Source organism: Gossypium hirsutum, chromosome D05, assembly GCF_007990345.1.
Source record: "Gossypium hirsutum isolate 1008001.06 chromosome D05, Gossypium_hirsutum_v2.1, whole genome shotgun sequence".
Classification (NCBI taxonomy): domain Eukaryota; kingdom Viridiplantae; phylum Streptophyta; class Magnoliopsida; order Malvales; family Malvaceae; genus Gossypium; species Gossypium hirsutum.
The window spans coordinates 55,839,384-55,859,964 of NC_053441.1; the positions used below are offsets into that span (position 1 = coordinate 55,839,384).

The window sequence follows — 20,581 nt, forward strand, 5'->3', positions numbered from 1 at the left end:
GCAGGAGCGGTGCTTTTAGCATTGGAAGTATTTATATCTCTGGAATGGAAGATAAATGACTCACTGTTTGTAGAAATTGGTTCTAAAGTGGTGTTCAACTGGTGTGCAAACAAGTCAATGAGACCATTATCACTCCAATCAACATTTGCAGATATTGAGAGGGAAATTGAAAATGTAGGTAATGTTGTATTTTCTATGGCAGAAAAGAAAGGAAATGAAATGGCCTCAAATTTGGCGATAGCAGGTATAAATCATGGAGACATTTTAAAGCTAGGTGGTGAGCGTTAGATTTGATGTCAAACGTCGGTTTTCTATTGTTGAAAATGTTACATTATGGGACGCTGTAAATTTGAACTTTTGAATGTTGCTCTTGTTGTATTTACAACAGATCAGTTCGAATGAAGAAAAAAAATTTTAGTAGGCTTTTTATCGGTCAATTTTGGATTTTGCTAATAGAAAACTAAAATATTCATTAAAAAATGGTTGGTTTGCATTTAATTTAGATATTTCTTAAGTTAGGCAATTAAAATATTAACTTTGATTGGCATTTTATGTAGATATTTCATAATTTTGTAAAGTCAATTTTTAAAAATTGGCTTACTTCGCATTTATGATGTTATTTTATTCAAATAATTTTAATGAATGTGAGATGCGTAATTTTGATATAAAATTTAATTGTAATCTCTGTATGTTAGAGATTTTAGCTCCAAATGTTGGCAGATATTGGATTAAAATAAGATGTGAGAGATTTGGAAGAATTGTGGATATATACATAGCAGAAAAGATCGAAGGTGATACGATTTATTCATTATATAGATAAAAGGTTAGCAAGAGTGCAGGACTCATAGTTCCAAACAAACCACAAACATCAACACCGAATGAAAGGAAGAAAAACACGAGTACAACATATATCTTAGACCATTTGACACGGCTAACTAATTGTAGTAATATGAGCTTATGCAGTTGGATACGAAGCTTTCATGGCGATACCACATAAGCCACCTTGCCTTTCCACATTCCTTTGAATCTTCATATACCCATTTTCACCCCATCTTTGTCCCCATGAATTCTTAATCAGCCAATAGTTTAAACCTTTTTTACTTGTCCGATATCCAACAATGGTGACTGCATGGGTGAGAGGATTTCCACAATCTCCTGTAAACACTCCACCATTGTAAAACTGAAAGTCTCGTCCATGGCCTTCAAGTGCAACTGAGACTGGTTGATTCGCGACGGCCTTAAGCAATGCTTCTTCGTCTTTTTTCGGTACCATTCGATAGCCACTAATGGTGGCAACTTTGTTTATCTATGTGTCGCAAGTTTTTTGCATTTGTTGATATGGGTAGCTTTTTTCAGTGGTTATTCATTGGTTTTGGCTAATGTAATCGAAAGCATTCATTATCCATCCTCCTTTGCAACCTTGCTTTCCTCCATTTCTGCTGCAATCCAACAGTTGTTGCTTAGATAATGGGATTAATTTACCAGTTGTGATTTTGATTAACCCTTCAACGGCTGCCACTGCTGAAAATGCCCAACAACATCCTGCAAAGTAAACCAACAAATAACCCTTCTCAAGTATTAGTGAATAAATAAATGCTCGGGGGAGCAGTATATATAATTATTTTAAATTTTTAATTAATTTTAGTGTTACCTATCAAATGAAAACTAACGCAGTTGTGAAATTATTAAAATATTCTCGTAACACCAATTTAATTATATGTATTATCGAGACTTACCACATTTACCCTGATTCTTAATAGGAGTAACGGCATTTTGGTCCCTCCAATCGAAGCTTTTCGGAGCGTTTGAGTAGTTTTCATACATAAACGATGTTGATTCCAACCATGTGGGATTGTTCTGCATCTTGTATCCAGTGTGAGTTGCAATGAATTCATCGTGTGTCATGTCTGCAAATTCATTGAGGCCTAACTTAAAACTCCCATTTCCGCCATTTTTGAAGCTCTCAATATATTCCAAGTTGCCTTTGAATATATTAAGACGCTTCTCCTTCTCTAATTTGCTCTCATATTTTCGACTGAAATCAACCATCCATTGCTCATGTTTGTGCCCATTAAAGTCAAGTTGTCATTTTTCCGTATTGAAGGGGAAGATCTTAAGTTTTTTCGTCATAGTTAAAATTCACCCCAAAAGGCTCTATGAGAGAAGCCAGATACCAAAGAAGATCTTTCGCATACAAAATGAAAGTGGAAGATTTTATGTGGAAGACCTTATCTGGAATAACATTGATTCTGATCGAAAGGGATGAACAAGACTTGCCTAATCCTATGAGTGCATATTCAATCCAAAAAAAAGGGGGGGAAAGAAAAGAAAAGAAAAGAAAAGAAAGAGAAAAAGAAAAAGAAGAACAAAAAACAAAAAAGAAAAAGAAACAAAAACCTCTACTGGGGCAATGCCTTTCTCTTTAGCTTATCACGGTTTTTCCATTAAAGTTGAAATTCTTTCTCTCCGGGTATTGGCTAAGCTGAAGTAGGATGAAGATCCAATCTCGATACGATCAGTTGAACCTAATTGAAAGAAGAAGGCTAAAAGCTATTCGTCACGGTCAGATGTACCAAAAACGGATGATGCGAGCTTACAACAAAAAGGTTCGTCCTAGAGAATTCCACGAGGGAGACCTGGTATTGAAAAAGATTCTTCCTCTACAAAAGGATTTTAGAGAAAAATGAGTGCCAAATTGGGAAGGTCCTTATGTTGTAAAGAAGACCTTTTTCCGGAGGAGCACGATCTTGAGTGAAATAGATAGTAAAAAACTTGTCTAATCCTGTAAACTCAGATTCAGTCAAGAAATACTTCGCTTAAAGAAGGACAGGGCCAAGGTAAAAAAGCCGCAAAGGGCACTTTGAGTCGCAAAAAAAAGATGTAAAAAAATGAAAACATGAAAATGAAAAATGAAAAATGGAAAAGTAAAAATGGAGAGGCTAAGGTGAAAACCCGCCAGAAGCATCTTAGACTAAAGGAGATTTGAGTTGAAACCCGAAAAGGTGGCTCAATTTTTGATCAGAATAGGGCAGGAAGTGATCAGGGTAGCTCAGATTTTGATCAGGATGGGGCATGTGGTGGTCTTGATATACCTGAATCAGCAGGAAAGGGTATGCGACATCTTGGGGCATCGACAGAGCACTGCAGATCTCCTAAACACATGTCAAATTCAGAATGGTCTTCAAAAAGTTTGTACAGAGAAGCTCAAGCTGTGATATTTGGAGCACCTAATCTTCAAACTATTTATACTAAATTTGTTATTCTTTGAACACTTCATTCTTTTCCATGATACGCTTTCCTAATCAATTTCTTTGTTATTCTTCTTTACTATTTTTGATAATTTATTCATTTCGAGCTATGCTCTCAAATTAATACTATTTTATCCTTTGTTATATTCTTTTTGTAAACATGTTGCATTAGAATAATGATTAATGGACTAATAAAACTTTCACAAGGGAAGTTTTGCATATTACTCTAGAGGTTTCTAAATAATACAGGAACCTGAAACAGGACTATTGTTTAGAACGCACCAAGTTTAAAAGTTGGAAATCTAGGAAGGAAAAGTCTAAATTGAGACTATCCCTTCAAATTTGGTTGTCAAAGCATTGATTGAAAAAAATGACAAGATGTCGTGTCGGTGATAAGGCTTCAATGAACAAGCAAGCAATGATCACTAAGTAATAAGAAGAGGTTTCCTCGGAGAAAAAAATCCTTCATTTGTGCATAGGCATTTGGTATGACACCGTGAGAATGGTATAAAAGACCAAAAGTGCTTCTCATTGCGATAAGAGAAGATTGAGAAAATTCATATTTTTTACCCTTGGGGTTACAGTGAAAAGATGGTACAAATTTTGTGTCCCAGTGGATTAAACTTTGAAGTTCACAGTGGGAGGTAATTGGATTAAATGATTTTTAGAGATGTTAACCGAGCAAGAGGACGTTGTAGTGCGTCAGTGATACAACTTTAATGAACTTTGAGTAATGACAACCTAAGCGGGATCATTTTTGAAAAAATAATAACAATATTCTACATTCATTCAATTGTCATTCATACACGTCTAGTGAGGAGTATTTGATTCATTCTAATCATGACATCCTAATTACTTGGCATAATTAGGTTCATAAATTGAATTATACATGTCATGTTCCCCAGAGAAAAAACCGGTGAAACCTCAGCTTTGTCTCCTTGAGCAGTAGTGGAGTAGGTTGAAAATAGCAGATCTTATCTTCCTGTATTGGGAACGAAGTAGATCGAAGATACTAGCCTTGTCTCCCTAAGCAGCAGTGGAGTAGGTTGAAAATGGCAGATCTTGCCTTCCTGTACTGGCAGCGAAGCAGATTGAAGACACCAGTCTTATCGCCTTGATGTTGCAATAGAATAGATTGAAGCCACAACGATGAATCTTACTTCCTTGGCGTTGCAGCGGAGTAGATCAAAGCTGAGGGCAGCGAATCTTATCTCCCTGACGTTAAGACTTGGTTTAGCTGAAGTGGAGCAGATTAAAGCTGTGGGCAGCGAATCCTATCTCTTTGGCATTACAGTGGAATAGATTCAAACTGCAACGGCGAATCTTACTTCCCTGGCGGTGTAAGGGAATAGATTGAAGTCACGACGCAAATCTTGTTTCCCCCACATTACAGTTAAATAGATTGAAGCCACAATGGCGAATCTTACTTCCCTAGCGGTGTAGTGGAATAGATTGAAGCGACGATGGTGAATCTTGTTTCCCCGACATTGCAGTTAAATAGATTGAAGCCACAACGGCGAATCTTACTTCCCTGGCGGTGTAGTGGAATAGATTGAAGCTATGATGGCGAATCTTGTTTCCCTGACATTACAGTTAAATATATTGAAGCCACAACGGCGAATCTTACTTCTCTGGCTGTGCGGTGGAACAGATTGAAGCTACGATGGCGAATCTTGTTTCCCAGACATTGCAGTTAAATAGATTGAAGATGGCGAATCTTATCTCCCTAAAGATGTAGCAGAGCGGATCGAGGCCAATAATCCTATCTCCCTAATGTTGCAGTGGAGTGGATTAAAACCATAGATTTTATCTCTTCTGAAGTTGCAGAGAGTAGATCGCAAACAAGTCTTATCCCCCTGAAGTTGTAGTGGAGCAGATTGAGGACGGAGAATCTTATGTCCCTGAAGTTGCAGTTGAGTAGATTAAAGCCTATAATCCTACCTCCCTGAAGTTGCAGTGGAGTGAATTAAAGTGATGGATCTTATCTCTCTGAAGTTGCAGTAGAGCAGATCGCATCAAGTCTTATCTCTCTGATTGCAGCGGAAAAGACTGAAGATAGTAAATCCTATCCCCCTGAGGTTGCAGTGGAATGGATTAAAGATAGTAAGTCTTATCTCTCTGAAGTTGCAGAGAGCAGATCGCATTTAGTCTTATTTCCCTGAAGTTGCAGTGGAGTGGATTAATAAATAGATCTCATCTCTACGAATTACAGAAGAGCAGGTCGCGTCAAATCTCAGTGGAGCAAGTTGAAGCTACAAGTCTTATCTCCTTGAAGTTGCAGTGGAGCTGACTGAAGATAGCAAATGTTCCCCCGAAAAGTTACAAATCCTATGTCTCTGATGTTGTAGTGGAGTGGATTGAAGCTCTAGTTCCTATACCTCTGATGACGCAGTAGGTTGGAATTAGGCTACTAGAAAAGGAAGAGCTCTAAGGTCCAATACGACCGGGCAAAATTGGCCATTTCAAAGTCTTTTCTCTGTTCCTGTTACATGACAATGAGCACAGAGGGGCAGCTGTAATACCCAATTTTAAGCCCGAGCCCAAATAAATAAAAATATAAAAAAAGGTCCATTTTACAAATAACATAAACACAAATGAACCAATACCTAGCCCACTAACCTAAACCCTAGCCCAACTACAGTGTGGCCCACAGCAAAAACAATATAGCAGAAACCCTAAGCAGTGGCAGCAAACTGGCGCCGCAGTAATTGCCCACGTTCAACAGCCCCGCACGTTGTGCACATCCCGCAAGTACCCACCTGCAACAGAAACACGAACCATGAACAGTGAGAGGGACCGAAAATATAGCAAAATTGTAAAAAAATTATTTTGTTTTCTCTGTAAGTATTTGGCTATAAATAGCCAAATGTTTTTTGTCAAAAGGGTTTCACAATCGGAGATCTAAAAACACATAAACAAGGAATAAAAAGAAACAATTTTTGAAGGTGACCAATTGGTTCCGTTTTTTTCCCTTTTCTTTTTACTATCTTTTATTTCATTTTCCTCTTAGTTTTTAAAACAAAAATTTAGAAAAGAAGTAGAGGGGAGACTTACCATTGTGAGTGTCGTCAGAAGACCCTTTCGTCTCGTCGCTATTGGAGCGAAATGGGTCTGAGATGGCAGAGAGGGAGGAAAGCTGTGGCGCGATTTCGAAATGGCAGAAGGGATAATGATTTTAGGGTTTTGTTGTTGTTTTATTTGGGGCGTTTAAATGACGTCGTTTGGGGTCTAAATTAGTGACCTTAAAATGGCGCCGTTTTGGCAATTACCCGCGACCCTATCCGACCCTGGGAGGATCTGCGCTTTTGTTTTTAAATGGTCTATTTGCACGTTTGATCCCCCTTGTTTTTCAAAATGTGTTTAAACATTTTTTATTTCTTTTGAATTTAACCACATGCTTTATTCTTGTTTCAATTTAGTCCTCTATTTGTTTTTAGTTATTCATTATTAAATTAATTATTTTTACTATCGCTCTTATTATTATTATTAGTATGGTATTATTATTATTATTATTATTATTATTATTATTATAGGCATGTATTTATGCATACTTCTTATAATATACGCATATACACTATATATCATATATATATGTATATATACTTTATAATACATATACATCATCTATATTTTATATATATACATACATTTTCTATAATATATGTATACGTTTATTTTTAAAAAAATTATTATAAATATATACATATATTTTAAATATATATATATTTCATTTTTATATATATTTATTTACATACATATTTTTTCACATATATATACATATTTTCATAGTTTATTTGTATATTATACTTATACATTTTTATATATTTTGTAAATATATATGCACATATCTTAAAATACGCATACTTTTATACACTTCTATATATCATAATTTTTATAAACGTATTTATAAACATACTTACTTACATATATTTTTGTTTCATAATTTTAAAATATGTATACCTACATATATTCCTCATATTTTATGTACATACACATATGTATATATGTTAAATTTTTCATATATTTATGTTTTTGTTGTTTCGCAAAATGTCTATCTTTTTTTGCCCATTTAATTACAAAAGCATTTTAATTCAACTCGTTTATTACTGTTTTTTTTACATTAGTTGACTCGTTTTTATTTTATGTTATTTTATTTTATTTTATTTTATCTTTTATTGGATTGTTGCTCAAGCTATTCTCATTAGCATTTTAAAATATCTTTGTATATATATATATATTTTAAAATGTTTGTTTTTTATTGAAGCATGAAAATCATCTTATTTCGTAAATTTTCAAAATATTTGGTATTCACGATTCTCGAGAAGGATTGTGTCCTACCTTACTAGGCTTCAATTCTATTCGATGAATCTCGATAGCCAAGTATTTATTTTGCAATAAAATTGTACAAATTTCAAATAAAAGCTTATTCTCGGGAATCCAAAAATGTTGGGTCCTAACTCACTGGACATGACATTTTGTCACCTCGAAATAAGAATTTCTAAAAATAAAGGCAATATTCTGTATTTAGGAATTTTGGAAAATTGAACCCTAACTTACTGAGTTTTGATTTTTTCATTCGACCTAAATAACTGAATATCCTTTTCAAATTTAAATGCATGAGTTTTAAAAAAATCAAGAGACAACTTAATTTTGAAGATTAAAAAATGTTGCGCCCTAACACATTGGGTGTGACATTTAATTCTTTGAAATACGAATGTTTTATTATTTTTAATTCATTCAAGTTAAAAAGTTTTCTTTTAAAATCTTTTCAAATTTTCGACACCAAGACATTAAACAATCAATTCAGTACCGATTTTGGGCGTTACGAGGGTGCTAACCCTTCCTCGTGCGTAACTGACTCCCGAACCTGTTTTCTCAAAATTCATAGACCAAAATAGTTTTTAAGGTGAGCCGACCACACCTCAATAAGGATCGGTGGTGACTCCAATTTTTTTGTTTTTAATGTTGATAACGTATTTTTGTTTTCAAAAAAATGGTTTCGACAATATGTTTTTTTTTTTAATTTAGTTGTTTGGATCTTTAATTTTTATTTCTGAACATAATTTTTATTTTTTTATTTGATGGAAGTACGTAGTATAAATTTTATGTAAGTGTATAACAATTGTCTTTTTATACTAAACAAATTCTTGAATAAAGTTATTATACAGAAGGTTGGACTATTTAACCAAAATCTTAAGTCTTTAGTGAAATCATCTAGGCCTTCATTATCATCTCGTACGCCCCATTACATAATTAGCGCGCAGGAGAGCTATATTAAAATGTCTCATATTGCGTAAACCAATACCACCCATTCCCTTAGGTTGACACAGAGTTCTCCAGGGGAGCATAGACCAGAATTTACCACTATCCTTAGCAGACCACCAAATTCTGCTAGTCTTTTTGTCCAGCTATTTATCCTGCACGATAGTCTATTAATAATATCAGTAAAAGCCTCTCTTCTTCTTTTACCAATGGGGAGGGGCAGACGCAGGTATTTATCTAACTTATCCACAACCTTCATACTTGAAAGATTATTACAACTTTTTTTTTGTTCACTAGGGGTATTAGGGCTAAACATAACCATAGATTTTTCAAAATTTATTTCTAGACCAGAAACATTTGTCAACTTTCTAAGGGTATTCATGAAGCACTCTATCTCTCTTTTTTTTGTTCCTAACGAATAAAAGAGCATCGTCTGCAAAGAATAAGTGATTAATTCTAGGCCCATGCACAATAGCACGAATACCTCTTAACAAATCATTATTCTATGCCTGAATAAGCATTCTTGAGAAAGCTTCCATACAGAATAAGAACAAGTACGGGGATAGAGGATCACCTTGACGAAGGCCTCTTTCAAGGTAAATGGTTTCCGATAACAAATTATTATACTTGATTAAATACTTAACAGAACGTTCACACCCCATGGCTTTGTCGATCCACTGATTTGCAAAACCCATTCGTTGCATCACCGCTTCAATAAAATTCTACTCCACACGATTATAAGTTTTACTCACGTCTAGCTTGATCTTGCAACCTTTATTGGAACTGTATCGGGTGTTTTTATGATAATGAAGAAGTTCATGTGCGATAAGAATATTATCATGAATCATCCTACCCAGAACAAAATCACTTTGATTATAGCTAATAAAATCAGAAAGTATAACCTTCAGCCTGTTTGCCAACACCTCAGCAATAATTTTATAGATATACCTGCACAAACTTATCGGCTGAAAGTTACTGAAATCACAAGGGTCTCTACTTTTAGGGATTAAAATGATAACAATTTCATTAAGTGAGAAGATATTTCCTTGTCCATTAAGAATGTCAAAACAAAATCGTGTAGTGTCAGCACCCACAATGTCCCAATGCTGCTTAAAAAAATTACCAGATAAGTCGTCTATTCAAGGAGCTTTCCTGGGATCCATCTGTTTTTTAGCCTTGTTAACTTCAGCCTCATTATACTCCCTTATGAGCCAAACGTTATTATCTCTGGTAATACACTCATTCATGTAGCTCAAATCCAGCTGGGTGATATCATTTCCATTAGAGTGAAATAAGTTCCAAAAATAGCTTCTAGTAGCTTTAGATCTCCTTATTATCCATAACTCAATTACCATTCTCATATTTGATCTTCTCGATACTATTCTTTTTTAACCGTCCTGTAGCTTTAGCATGGAAGTACTTCGTATTTCTATCTCCTTCCTTGAGCCATTGCACCCTCGATCTTTGTGCTCAGTACCTTTCCTCCCTATCATACAAGTGATTCAGCCTACGTCGATACTCCCTCAGCATCTTTACATTGTCACCTCTACATGTCGAATCAACTATATTATTGATGTTATCCTCCAGCCTGCTAATATCTCTCTTCATCCTCCAATAATTTTGCTTTTTCCAGTTTCCCAGGGACACCCGAACATTTTCTAGCTTGTTCTCATAGTTGCCCCCACCTTGCATCCAATCCTTGTTAATGATCCTCTTAATATCCTTCTCTAAGGCCCAGCAGTCTTCATAACGAAATTTGATTCTATTATCACAGGGATAACACTTAGGTTTACGCCCATACAGATAAAAAAGAATGGCGTCATGATCAGACTGTGATTGCTGAATGACAGTAGAAGCAATGAAAGGAAACTTTTCGACCATAGAGACAGAAGTAAGGAAGCAATCAAGCCTTTCCTTTATTAACCTATGCCTTTCTCTGTTATTTACCCATGTGAACCACCCTTGGTTTGGCTTAATATCCACAAGGTCCAAATCATCGACAATATCTTTGAAATCATTCATATACGCTCGAACAATCCGACGCCCCCTTACTTCTCCGTTTCATTCAACATTGCGTTAAAATCACCTCCCACCACCCAGTCCTCATTGACAGCTTCACCCACTCTTCGAAGCCTATTCCAGGAGTTATTACGTTCACTAGGGTTTGCATGACCATAGTATCCCGTGACCCTAATAATACTGGTACATCCTAACTTAACAGTAGAGTCGATATGATGCTTTGAGTAGCTTTGAATAGTAACATCCAACTCATCTTTCCACATCAACACAAGACCTCCGCTCTGGCCTTCTGAATTTACTACAAGCCCATTTTGCAACCTGCATCTTGTTTGAACTCTTTGGAATTCAATAGCATTCATTTTAGTTTCACACAGGAAGATAATATCGGGTCTATTGGCAACAAAAAGTTGCTTGAGTTCCCGAATTGTCGCAGGTGACCCGATCCTACGACAATTCCAGTTGAGAAACTTTATTGTTCCTGGCGGGGCTATTCACCAGCCACTACCTTTGAAGGTGTAGAGCCGTTCATCAACTTTCTGCGCACTATTCTAGTAGGGCTTACTTCATATAACTCCCCATTATGTCCTCTATTTCTTTTCCTTTTTTACTTTATTTTTCCTGTACTATCGCGTCCAATTTTCATAGATCTTTTTTTCTTGTGGTGTACTTAGTTCTGATTCATTATCTGTGTCTTTGACTTGCTTTGTTTCCACTAGATCATTCAACGTATTCGTCCCTATTACCTTGCAGAATTTATTATATGACTTTCTATCATTGACATTATCCTCTTTAATCATTCCGATGCCATTCCTCAGCAACCCATTATTTTGGTTGATAACTGATGAAGTTGGTTCAGCATGCAGCAAACTTGACAGCATGCAGGCCATGAAGACCAAGTCGTGCAGGAGCTGCTGGAACGAGCTGAACTTTTCCTATTTTGTTCATCTAGTAATCTTAAGTTAATGTAATGTACTTTAGTTCATTTAGAACTATGTTAGGTTTATGATTGATGTAATTTTGATGACAATTGAGCTGTTAAGTCAGCTTTGTTTAAGTGTGTAAGCTTAGTTTTTCAAGTTTCAATGTATTAGTGGTAGTAGGTGATGATTAGGTATCATTATGCAGATTTTGACAAGCAAATTGCTTGGTTTATGTATTGGCATTATGCCATTGTTCAACATATGAATGAAATCAGCTTTGTTCATCAATATTCTCTCAAATTTCCTCAGCTTATTTTCTTCTTTCTTCAACTCGAAATTGTTTGTTTGCTCAGCAAGATTCGAGGCTTGCTCGACAAGAAACTTGCTGAGTCTGTTTGATTCTGCTGTTGCACCAACAATTGGTATCAGAGCTTATTTCTTAAGGGACCTGTTATACAAATCCATGGCTTCATCAAGTTTTTCACCAGCTGCACCTCAAGTCTTCAATGGAGAAGGCTATCACATATGGGTGGTCAAAATGAAGACCTACCTGCAGGCATTTGATCTGTGGGAGGTGGTCAACTCTGGTGTTGAACCAGAGCCACTTAGAGCTAATCCAACAGTGGCTCAGATCAGGCAGCATGCTGATGAAAGGACCAAGAGGCACAAGGCTATGTCTTGCATCCAAAACTCAGTGTCTGATGTGATTTTCACAAGGATTATGGCCTGTGAATCACCAAAACAGGCCTGGGACAAGTTGCAGGAAGAGTTTCAAGGGACTGAGAGGACAAGGCAACAACAGTTGTTAAACTTGAGGAGAGATTTCGAGAATTTGAATATGAAGGAAGAAGAAACTGTCAAGCAATATTCTGACAGGATTATGGCTGTGGTTAACAGCATCAGGCTCCTTGGAGAGCAGTTCAATGAAGCTAGGATAGTGGAGAAGGTTATAGCAACTCTGCCTGAGAGGTATGAGGCAAAAATCTCATCTCTCGAGGACTCAAGGGACCTGTCCACCATCTCCCTGACAGAGTTGATCAATGCTCTATATGCTCAAGAGCAGAGGAGAGCAAGCAGACTGGAGGAGCACCAAGAAGGTGCCTTTCAGGCAAGAACAAATACTGCCTACAAAGGCAAGAAGGCCTAGAGAGACAAGTCAAAGGATGATGCTGCAAGGAGAGAAGGTCAAACTTGCAAGCACTGCAGAAAGGCTGGTCATTCAGAAGAAAAATGCTGGTTTAATCCAGATGCTGTGTGTCAGCATTGTAAGAAAAAGGGTCATGTTGAGAGAGTTTGTAAGAGCAAGGCCAAAACAAGGCGCAATCAGGCTCAACAGATGAAAGCTGAGGCTCGAGTAGCTAAGGAGGACAGTGACCAAGAGGAGCAAGTCTTTACTGTGTCATGCTCAGCTGCTCAGGAAAGGTCCTCATCTGGTTTGCTCCTAGACAGTGGATGCACCAACCACATGACACCTGATGCTGCAATCTTCAAGTCTTTGGACAGAAGCTGCAGAACTAAAGTCAAGATAGGAAATGGTCATTTTATTCAAGCTGAAGGCAATGGTGATGTTCGTATATGCACCCTTACAGGTACCAAAGTGATTTCAAATGTGCTGTTGGTGCCTGAAATTGACAGAAACCTGCTCAGCATAGCTCAGTTGCTGGAAAAAGGTTACTCAGTTGTGTTTAAAGACCACCAATGCCAAATCAGTGATCCAAGTGGATCCAAACTGATGGCAGTCCCTATGGCTGATAAGAGCTTTGTGGTTGACTGGACAAAAAAGTCAGACATTGCCTACACAGCCACTTCAGATGAATCCAAGCTGTGGCATCAAAGACTGGGACATGCCAACTTCAGATCGATGGCCCGAATGATCAGAGAAGACCTGGCTGAAAACTTCATCAACTCAGTAGACCATGATGATGTATGTGAAGTATGTCAGCTAGGAAAGCAGGCCAGACTCCCATTTCCCTCGAATCAAGCCTGGAGAGCCTCTGAAAAACTCTAACTGGTGCATACTGATGTGTGTGGACCTATGAAGACTGAGTCATTAAGTGGAAACAGGTATTTCATACTGTTCATTGATGATTTCTCGAGATATTGCTGGATTTACTTCTTAAAACAGAAATCAGAGGTGGCCACTGTGTTTTGGAAGTTCAAAACTGCTGCTGAGACTGAAACAGGCTGCAAGGTGAAGACCATAAGGTCTGATAATGGGACTGAGTACACCTCAGCTCAGTTCCAAGCCTTCTGTGATAAGGCAGGCATCAAACATCAACTTGCCAACACATATACACCTCAGCAGAATGGGGTAAGTGAAAGGAAGAATAGGAGTTTGATGGATATGGCCAGGTGCTTGATGATTCAGAAGAATCTGCCTAAAGCACTATGGGCAGAAGCAGTTAACACTGCAACATACATTCAAAATAGACTTCCAACCAGGGCTTTGGATCAAAAGACCCCATTCGAGGCCTGGTTTAGCTTCAAGCCATCACTGGCTCATCTGAAGGTCTTTGGATGCATCTGTTATGCACATGTACCTGCTGTTAAAAGGGACAAATTGTCTGAAAGGGCTCGACCTGGTGTTTTGGTGGGCTATAGCACTGTTAAGAAGGGCTATAGGATTTTAGATCCTTCAACAAACAAAGTGTCAGTAAGCAGGGATGTGGTATTTGATGAGAGGTCATGTTGGAACTGGGAAAGACATGAACCTGAAGAAGTTTTTGAAGAACTTGCAGCAGACCAAGCTGAGCCAGACCAAGATGTCCCTGAAATGGATATTGATGATGAACCAGTCAGAGGAACAAGGCCATTGGCTGAAATTTATGAAAGGGCTCATGTAGCCATAGTTGAACCAAGCAACTTTGAAGAGGCTGAGGCTCAGCAAGGGTGGAAGCAGGCAATGGCTGAGGAGATCAGCATGATTGAGAAGAACCACACCTGGAAATTGGTTGAAAGGCCAGTCAAAAGGAAAGTGATTGGGGTGAAATGGGTGTACAAAGCCAAGCAGAATGCTGATGGTACCTTGAACAAGCTGAAAGCAAGGCTAGTTGTCAAGGGGTTCAGTTAGAGGTATGGCTTGGACTACCTGGAGACCTTTGCACCAGTGGCCAGGCTAGACACCATCAGACTGCTGATTGCCTTAGCAGCACAGCTTGAATGGAAGATCCATCAACTTGATGTGAAATCAGCTTTTCTGAATGGTTTCTTAGATGAAGACATCTATGTTGAACAACCACAAGGGTTTGAAATAGCTGGCAGAGAGCATATGGTCTACAAACTGAAGAAGGCCCTATATGGATTAAAGCAGGCTCCAAGGGTCTGGTATAGCAGAATTGATGGCTACTTGACTGATCTAGGATTCGATCGAAGCAAGAGTGAGCCAACACTGTATGTCAAGAAACAAGGGACACAAATACAACTCATTGTGTCCCTGTATGTTGATGATCTTCTGGTGACAGGAGGAGATCGAGTAGTGCTGGCTGATTTTAAGACCAAGATGCAGGAAGTGTTTGAAATGTCTGATCTTGGGGAGATGTCATACTTTCTTGGAATGGAGGTGTCTCAAGTACAGAATGAGATATTTCTAAGCCAGAGAAGCTTTGCCACAAAGATTCTGACCAAGTTCTCCATGCAAAACAGCAAGGCAACTAAAACACCTGTTGCTGTTGGAGAAAAACTATCGAGCCAAGGTGATTTTAAGAAAGTTTGTGAAACAACCTACAGGAGTCTAGTTGGTTGCTTGCTATACTTGACTGCCACTAGACCAGACATTATGTATGCTATAGGATTGCTCTCAAGGTTCTTGCATTGCTGCAATGAGAAGCATTTCCAAGCTGCAAAGAGAGTGCTGAGATATGTCAAAGGCACTTTAAACTATGGTTTGAAGTACAGCAAAGAAGGAAATCTGAAGCTGGTTGGCTACACTGATAGTGACTGCGATGGCTCGATAGATGACATGAAAAGCACCTCAGGGTATGCTTTTAACCTTGGTTCAGCCATGTTTTGTTGGAGCTCAAAGAAGCAAAGTCTAGTAGCTCAATCTACTGCTGAAGCAGAGTATGTGGCAACAGCAAGTGCCGTCAACCAAGCCATATGGCTAAGAAAAATATTGGCTGACTTGAATGTGCATCAAGAGGAAGCTACTGAGATCTTCTGTGACAACCAATCTGCAGTAGCAATTGCTAAAAATCCAGTGTTCCATGGAAGAACAAAACATTTCAGCATAAAGTTGCATGTTGTTCGAGAAATGGAGCAAGCTCAGGAAGTAAAGCTGATCCACTGTAATTCAGAAGATCAACTTGCTGACATTTTAACCAAAGCTCTTAGTGTCACAAGGTTTGAATATCTAAGAAAGAAGCTAGGTGTTTGCTCCATGCAAACCAAGGAGGAGTGATGAAGTTGGTTCAGCATGCAGCAAACTCGACAGCATGCAGGCCATGAAGACCAAGTCGTGCAGGAGCTGTTGGAACGAGCTGAACTTTTCCTATTTTGTTCATCTAGTAATCTTAAGTTAATGTAATGTACTTTAGTTCATTTAGAACTATGTTAGGTTTATGATTGATGTAATTTTGATGACAATTGAGCTGTTAAGTCAGCTTTGTTTAAGTGTGTAAGCTTAGTTTTTCAAGTTTCAATGTATTAGTGGTAGTAGGTGATGATTAGGTATCATTATGCAGATTTTGACAAGCAAATTGCTTGGTTTATGTATTGGCATTATGCCATTGTTCAACATATGAATGAAATCAGCTTTGTTCATCAATATTCTCTCAAATTTCCTCAGCTTATTTTCTTCTTTCTTCAACTCGAAATTGTTTGTTTGCTCAGCAAGATTCGAGGCTTGCTCGACAAGAAACTTGCTGAGTCTGTTTGATTCTGCTGTTGCACCAACAATAACTTTTTCTGGAACTCTTAACCAATTACCGTATTGAAATATATTATCTTGGCTCTCATTATTAATCATCTACTCATTGAATTTTTGTGTCGTATGACCAATCAACCCTCAAATGTAATAGAATCTTGGTAACTTCTCATATCTGATTGCACATACAGACTCCTCCCTTTCGTGATCAATATAATGAAGAACCCTTCGCAACGACTTGTTTTTATCAATATTAATTCTAATGCGCATATATTCAGTCCATCGTCCATCTCTGTCTCGTCAATCTATAGCTAAGACTTCCCCTATCGCATTACCTACCTCCAACGCCATATCTCTATCCATGTACTCCATCGGTATGTTGGATACTCTGACCCAAAAAGGTGAATGATTAAAATCGATCATAATCTTCCATTGTTTTGTCTTTATTTTATGGGACCATGTTAAACAAGCATTGGTCAAACAACCAAGGAGAGAGATTAAGAATTCTTTTTCTATCTTCTTCATTACAAAATTTTACCAATATACCCCCTTCTTTTATTGCTACAAAATTCACCTCCTCTTTTGTATACCATAGTGATTTAAAGACTCTGTACACTGCCTCTCTGTTCACTTTCTCCTTTGTCATCAATTTACCTATAGCCTAATGTTCATATCCTTTTGAGTTATCCATGTTTGCCTTTTTACTGACCACCCTGTTTGTTTCTTCCTCTGAAAAACTTAATTTCGTTAGCAAAATACTGATATCCTCTTCCATGATTATCGCAGGTAATGTCCAAAGATTCTTACAAGCCCTCTCTCCTCCAACAAACACCCAGAAAATAGCCCAGCAATAAACAGCTATAGCCAGAGTAAGAATACCAAGGAAATCGCACACCAAGAGAACAAGCAACAAACGAAGAAAAACAACAAGAAACCGAGATCCAAAGAGAACTACAAAACGAAACTTATAGCTAAAGTTTAAAAAGAAGATCTAAAATACCTATACTTAATAACACAAAAGGCAAGAGAAACCCCCATAAAAGACAAGAGATTAGTTTAATAAGGATAATCAAGAAAAGTCAAAAGAAAAATTATAAATTCTAAGCCATTCATCTTTCTCGGTTTTTGCATGACGTAAAATTCAAGCAAGAAAACATAAAAAAAAACTATTAAACAAGAAAACCACGAAAGAGAGTAAAAACAAAACAAATAAAACCTGTAACCAGAGGTAGAAATCTTTCACTTCATCCAGGGCCTATGATCTGACGTGAAATCATGAAACTTCAAAAAAACTAGCCAGATGGCTAGTACAAGACTCCACCGCTACTCTACCACCCCACCGTCAGAAGGGAAATCAACAAAGAAACAAAAGTTACCATCCAATTATTCTATTAGAGAGAATAAAGATGGAAACCGATCATTCTAAATGCATTTCTTGGATCACTCTTGGTACGAAGCAGCTTCAACAGAATTTCCTTCGCTCCTAAAAACTAGGGAATGTCATACAAAATAAAATCAAACCTGGCTAAAACGTTATTTAACCCAAATATAAGTAATTATTTTTGTAGTTTACCCATAATAATATTAAAAAATTATAATATTAAAAATATTGAAAATTATTACATTGATATTAATATTTTAATATTTTTAAAATAAAATTAAAAATTTATTTATAATATAATAATATTAAACTTAACTAAAATTAATTTTATATAAAAATAAATTTACTTGTAAAGGGTTATTTTCTAGAAAACGGCTTACACATCTCAATAGGGAAAGTCAATTTCCTTAAAAAAAAGATTTATTTCTATTGATCGGTAAATTATTTTCTATTGATCAAGTTGTTTTTCACGAAACAAATACAAAAAAAATGCAAAAAAAATTAATATTCCATAAATCATTCTACATGAAACAAGCACACCCTTAATTACCTTTTCTTTATTTTTTTGGTGAAACAAAATAAAAGCAAACAAAAGAAATTAAACTAGTCCCTCAAGCGAGATCTTCCAAAAGGTGCAATTATGTTCTCTTATCGCGAACCGTCTTAACCAAATTATCTGCAAACTTATTCACATCTCGAGGGATATGTTGAATACTCCAATAAAGGAATTTTGATAAGAGCCAATGAATTCTTCTAATCAGAGCTTACTTGAAACCTTCAACAGCTAGTTCCTAAATAACGTTAAGAGCTTCACGACTAATCGTTTGAATTAAGATACACTCGATTACCAAACCTTGTTCCCTTATTAATAATTTTCATTACCAAAATTTTCATGCAATTAATTAGTTATTTTAATGGCAAAGTTACACTTATTTAAGGTAAATGAAATTCAATGAGCGAGCACATGCCCAAAATAGAGCTCCACTAGTTAGTTTACTATCTTACCTTTGCTTGCACCCACATTTTCTTTATCTAGATTACCTTCAAAAGACATATATATATATACAAGTTTCCTTACCTTCCTCCCTTAAAGTGATAAGCCTTAATAAATATCTTTTTCCAGCTAAGAACATCACACTATAACTGAATTGTATAGCCATTATGCATTATGGTTTGATTGCAGCTTTAATCTCCCATTTACATTATGGAAAATTTCACCTTAGTCCTCCCTAAGTCACCATAATTCCAACTTAGTCCTTTCCCAAATATTAAAAATCATACTTCCATCACCATTATTTCCATTTTACATCAACAGACATTACAGACCAAAGATTTTTTACTTTCAGTAGAGATTGCTTACTTTGTTAATCATCAGAGAAGTCTATAGTCCTCGCTTGCTGTGATAGCATCATCCTCGGTATAATATTACATTATCTTGGTGTTTCAGGGCCACAGGAAATAATAGTCACTATATGGGCATTATGACACATACGCAATGAATGTTTATTATTAATGTTTGAGGTTGTTATCGTCCCAACAATGTTGTTACTATACACAGTTAATTTATTAATGAAGAGAAACATGGCTCAGCTCAACAAGTGGTTGTTTTTTATAAAACCTTACCTTATGGAATTGTCTGCTGTCCAAACTTCTTTTCCAATCAGGGATCCTCACATTATTGGTCGTTACAAGGTCAATTTCAATGTGGGCTTCCGACAATCTAACGGATCTGCCTTCATGGGTGTTCTAATCCACGATCATACAGAGGCGGTGATGGTAATTTTTATTTTTAAAAATATTTTAATATTATGATTTTTTTATCATTATCATATTGTAGGAGATGTTATATGTTAACATGGTTTAAATTGTGTCATTTGGATGCTATATGATAATTTTAATCACTACTTTAAACAAGTCTTGGTTAATATTATATTTTTTAGTATTATTGTAAAAAAATACCCTCAAAGTTTATGAGTTTTTAATTTTGAGCTCTTAATCTTTTTTTTTTGGATTGGCACCCTAAACGTTACGATTTTTCTAGAAATCGGTCTAATTTTAACAGGAAACGTGAGTTGACCATCAGTCAACTATAGGTAGATGACATGTCAAAGATGCTTGACCAATTTCAAAGATGCCTACCCTTTCTCTCATTTCTTTCATTCCCTCTACTTCGCATTTTGCCCATCTCCAACTCCAAGATGCCCTCTCTGCTTCCCTTTCTCTCCACATGTCCCAACCCCTACCATCGTCGCCTTCCCTCTCACTCCTCACTGTCCTAACACCCACCGCTCCCTTTCCTCTCACTCCTCATCGTCGATCTGACCAGAAACGTCCCAAAATCTCTTCCATCTCCATTCTCCTCCCCCTTCTCATCATCATCATCAATGTCCAGTTCATCTCTCCTAGCCCTCATCGGGATCACAACAACTGTAGCCAAAGACTTAAATAAATACAACAATTGACCATGAGCGTTATGTCCGCAATTGGATTTCACAATCACAGTCCCAAAATCTTCGGCATCGTCATCGTTATCAAAGTCTGTAGGACCTCCTCTGATGTCTTTAGGAAGACATTTGAGGAGTGGAGGGAGCAAGGAGTCATCTTCATCTTCTTCGTTTCTGTCCTTGTAAATCATTGTAGTGTAAAGGTCTGATATTTTCGATAATTATGCCACCTTACAAAAGACAATTTCATTAAACACTCAAAATTCTATGCAACCAAAAAAATAAAGGAAAAGCAAAAAAAGAATACTCACTATTGTAACCCATTTTTTAGTATAGCTTGCTCTTTTATGATCCAATCCATGAAATACCATAGCCAAATCAAACTCAGCCAACATAAATCCACTAATTGACCTCCCTTATCTCTTCCAAAATGTAACCGAAACCTC

At 36.8% G+C, this 20,581-nt stretch overlaps 2 protein-coding genes across 2 annotated transcripts; both read right to left on the bottom strand.

Annotated features, from left to right (window-relative positions):
* Positions 1-955: 955 nt before the first annotated feature.
* On the bottom strand, positions 956-1,273 carry LOC121217217 (senescence-specific cysteine protease SAG12-like). Its single transcript, XM_041092743.1, has one exon. It carries the CDS (start codon positions 1,271-1,273, stop codon positions 956-958), a length of 318 nt encoding a protein of 105 aa, XP_040948677.1.
* Positions 1,274-1,363: 90 nt separating this feature from the next.
* Positions 1,364-2,049, bottom strand: LOC107902414 (senescence-specific cysteine protease SAG39-like). Its single transcript, XM_041092744.1, has 2 exons — positions 1,737-2,049; positions 1,364-1,542 (listed from the first exon to the last, which is right to left on the bottom strand). The coding sequence occupies exons 1-2, from the start codon at positions 2,047-2,049 to the stop codon at positions 1,364-1,366; spliced, it is 492 nt and encodes a 163-aa protein (XP_040948678.1).
* Positions 2,050-20,581: the final 18,532 nt, after the last annotated feature.

Bases quoted from the DNA above. Each gene is read 5' to 3' on its own strand.
- LOC107902414 (XM_041092744.1), bottom strand. From the start codon at position 2,049: ATGGTTGATTTCAGTCGAAAATATGAGAGCAAATTAGAGAAGGAGAAG. The intron at 1,543-1,736 runs GTAAGTCTCGAT...TTTACTTTGCAG, and splicing joins TAAGAATCAGGGTAAATGTG to GATGTTGTTGGGCATTTTCA.
- LOC121217217 (XM_041092743.1), bottom strand. From the start codon at position 1,273: ATGGTACCGAAAAAAGACGAAGAAGCATTGCTTAAGGCCGTCGCGAAT.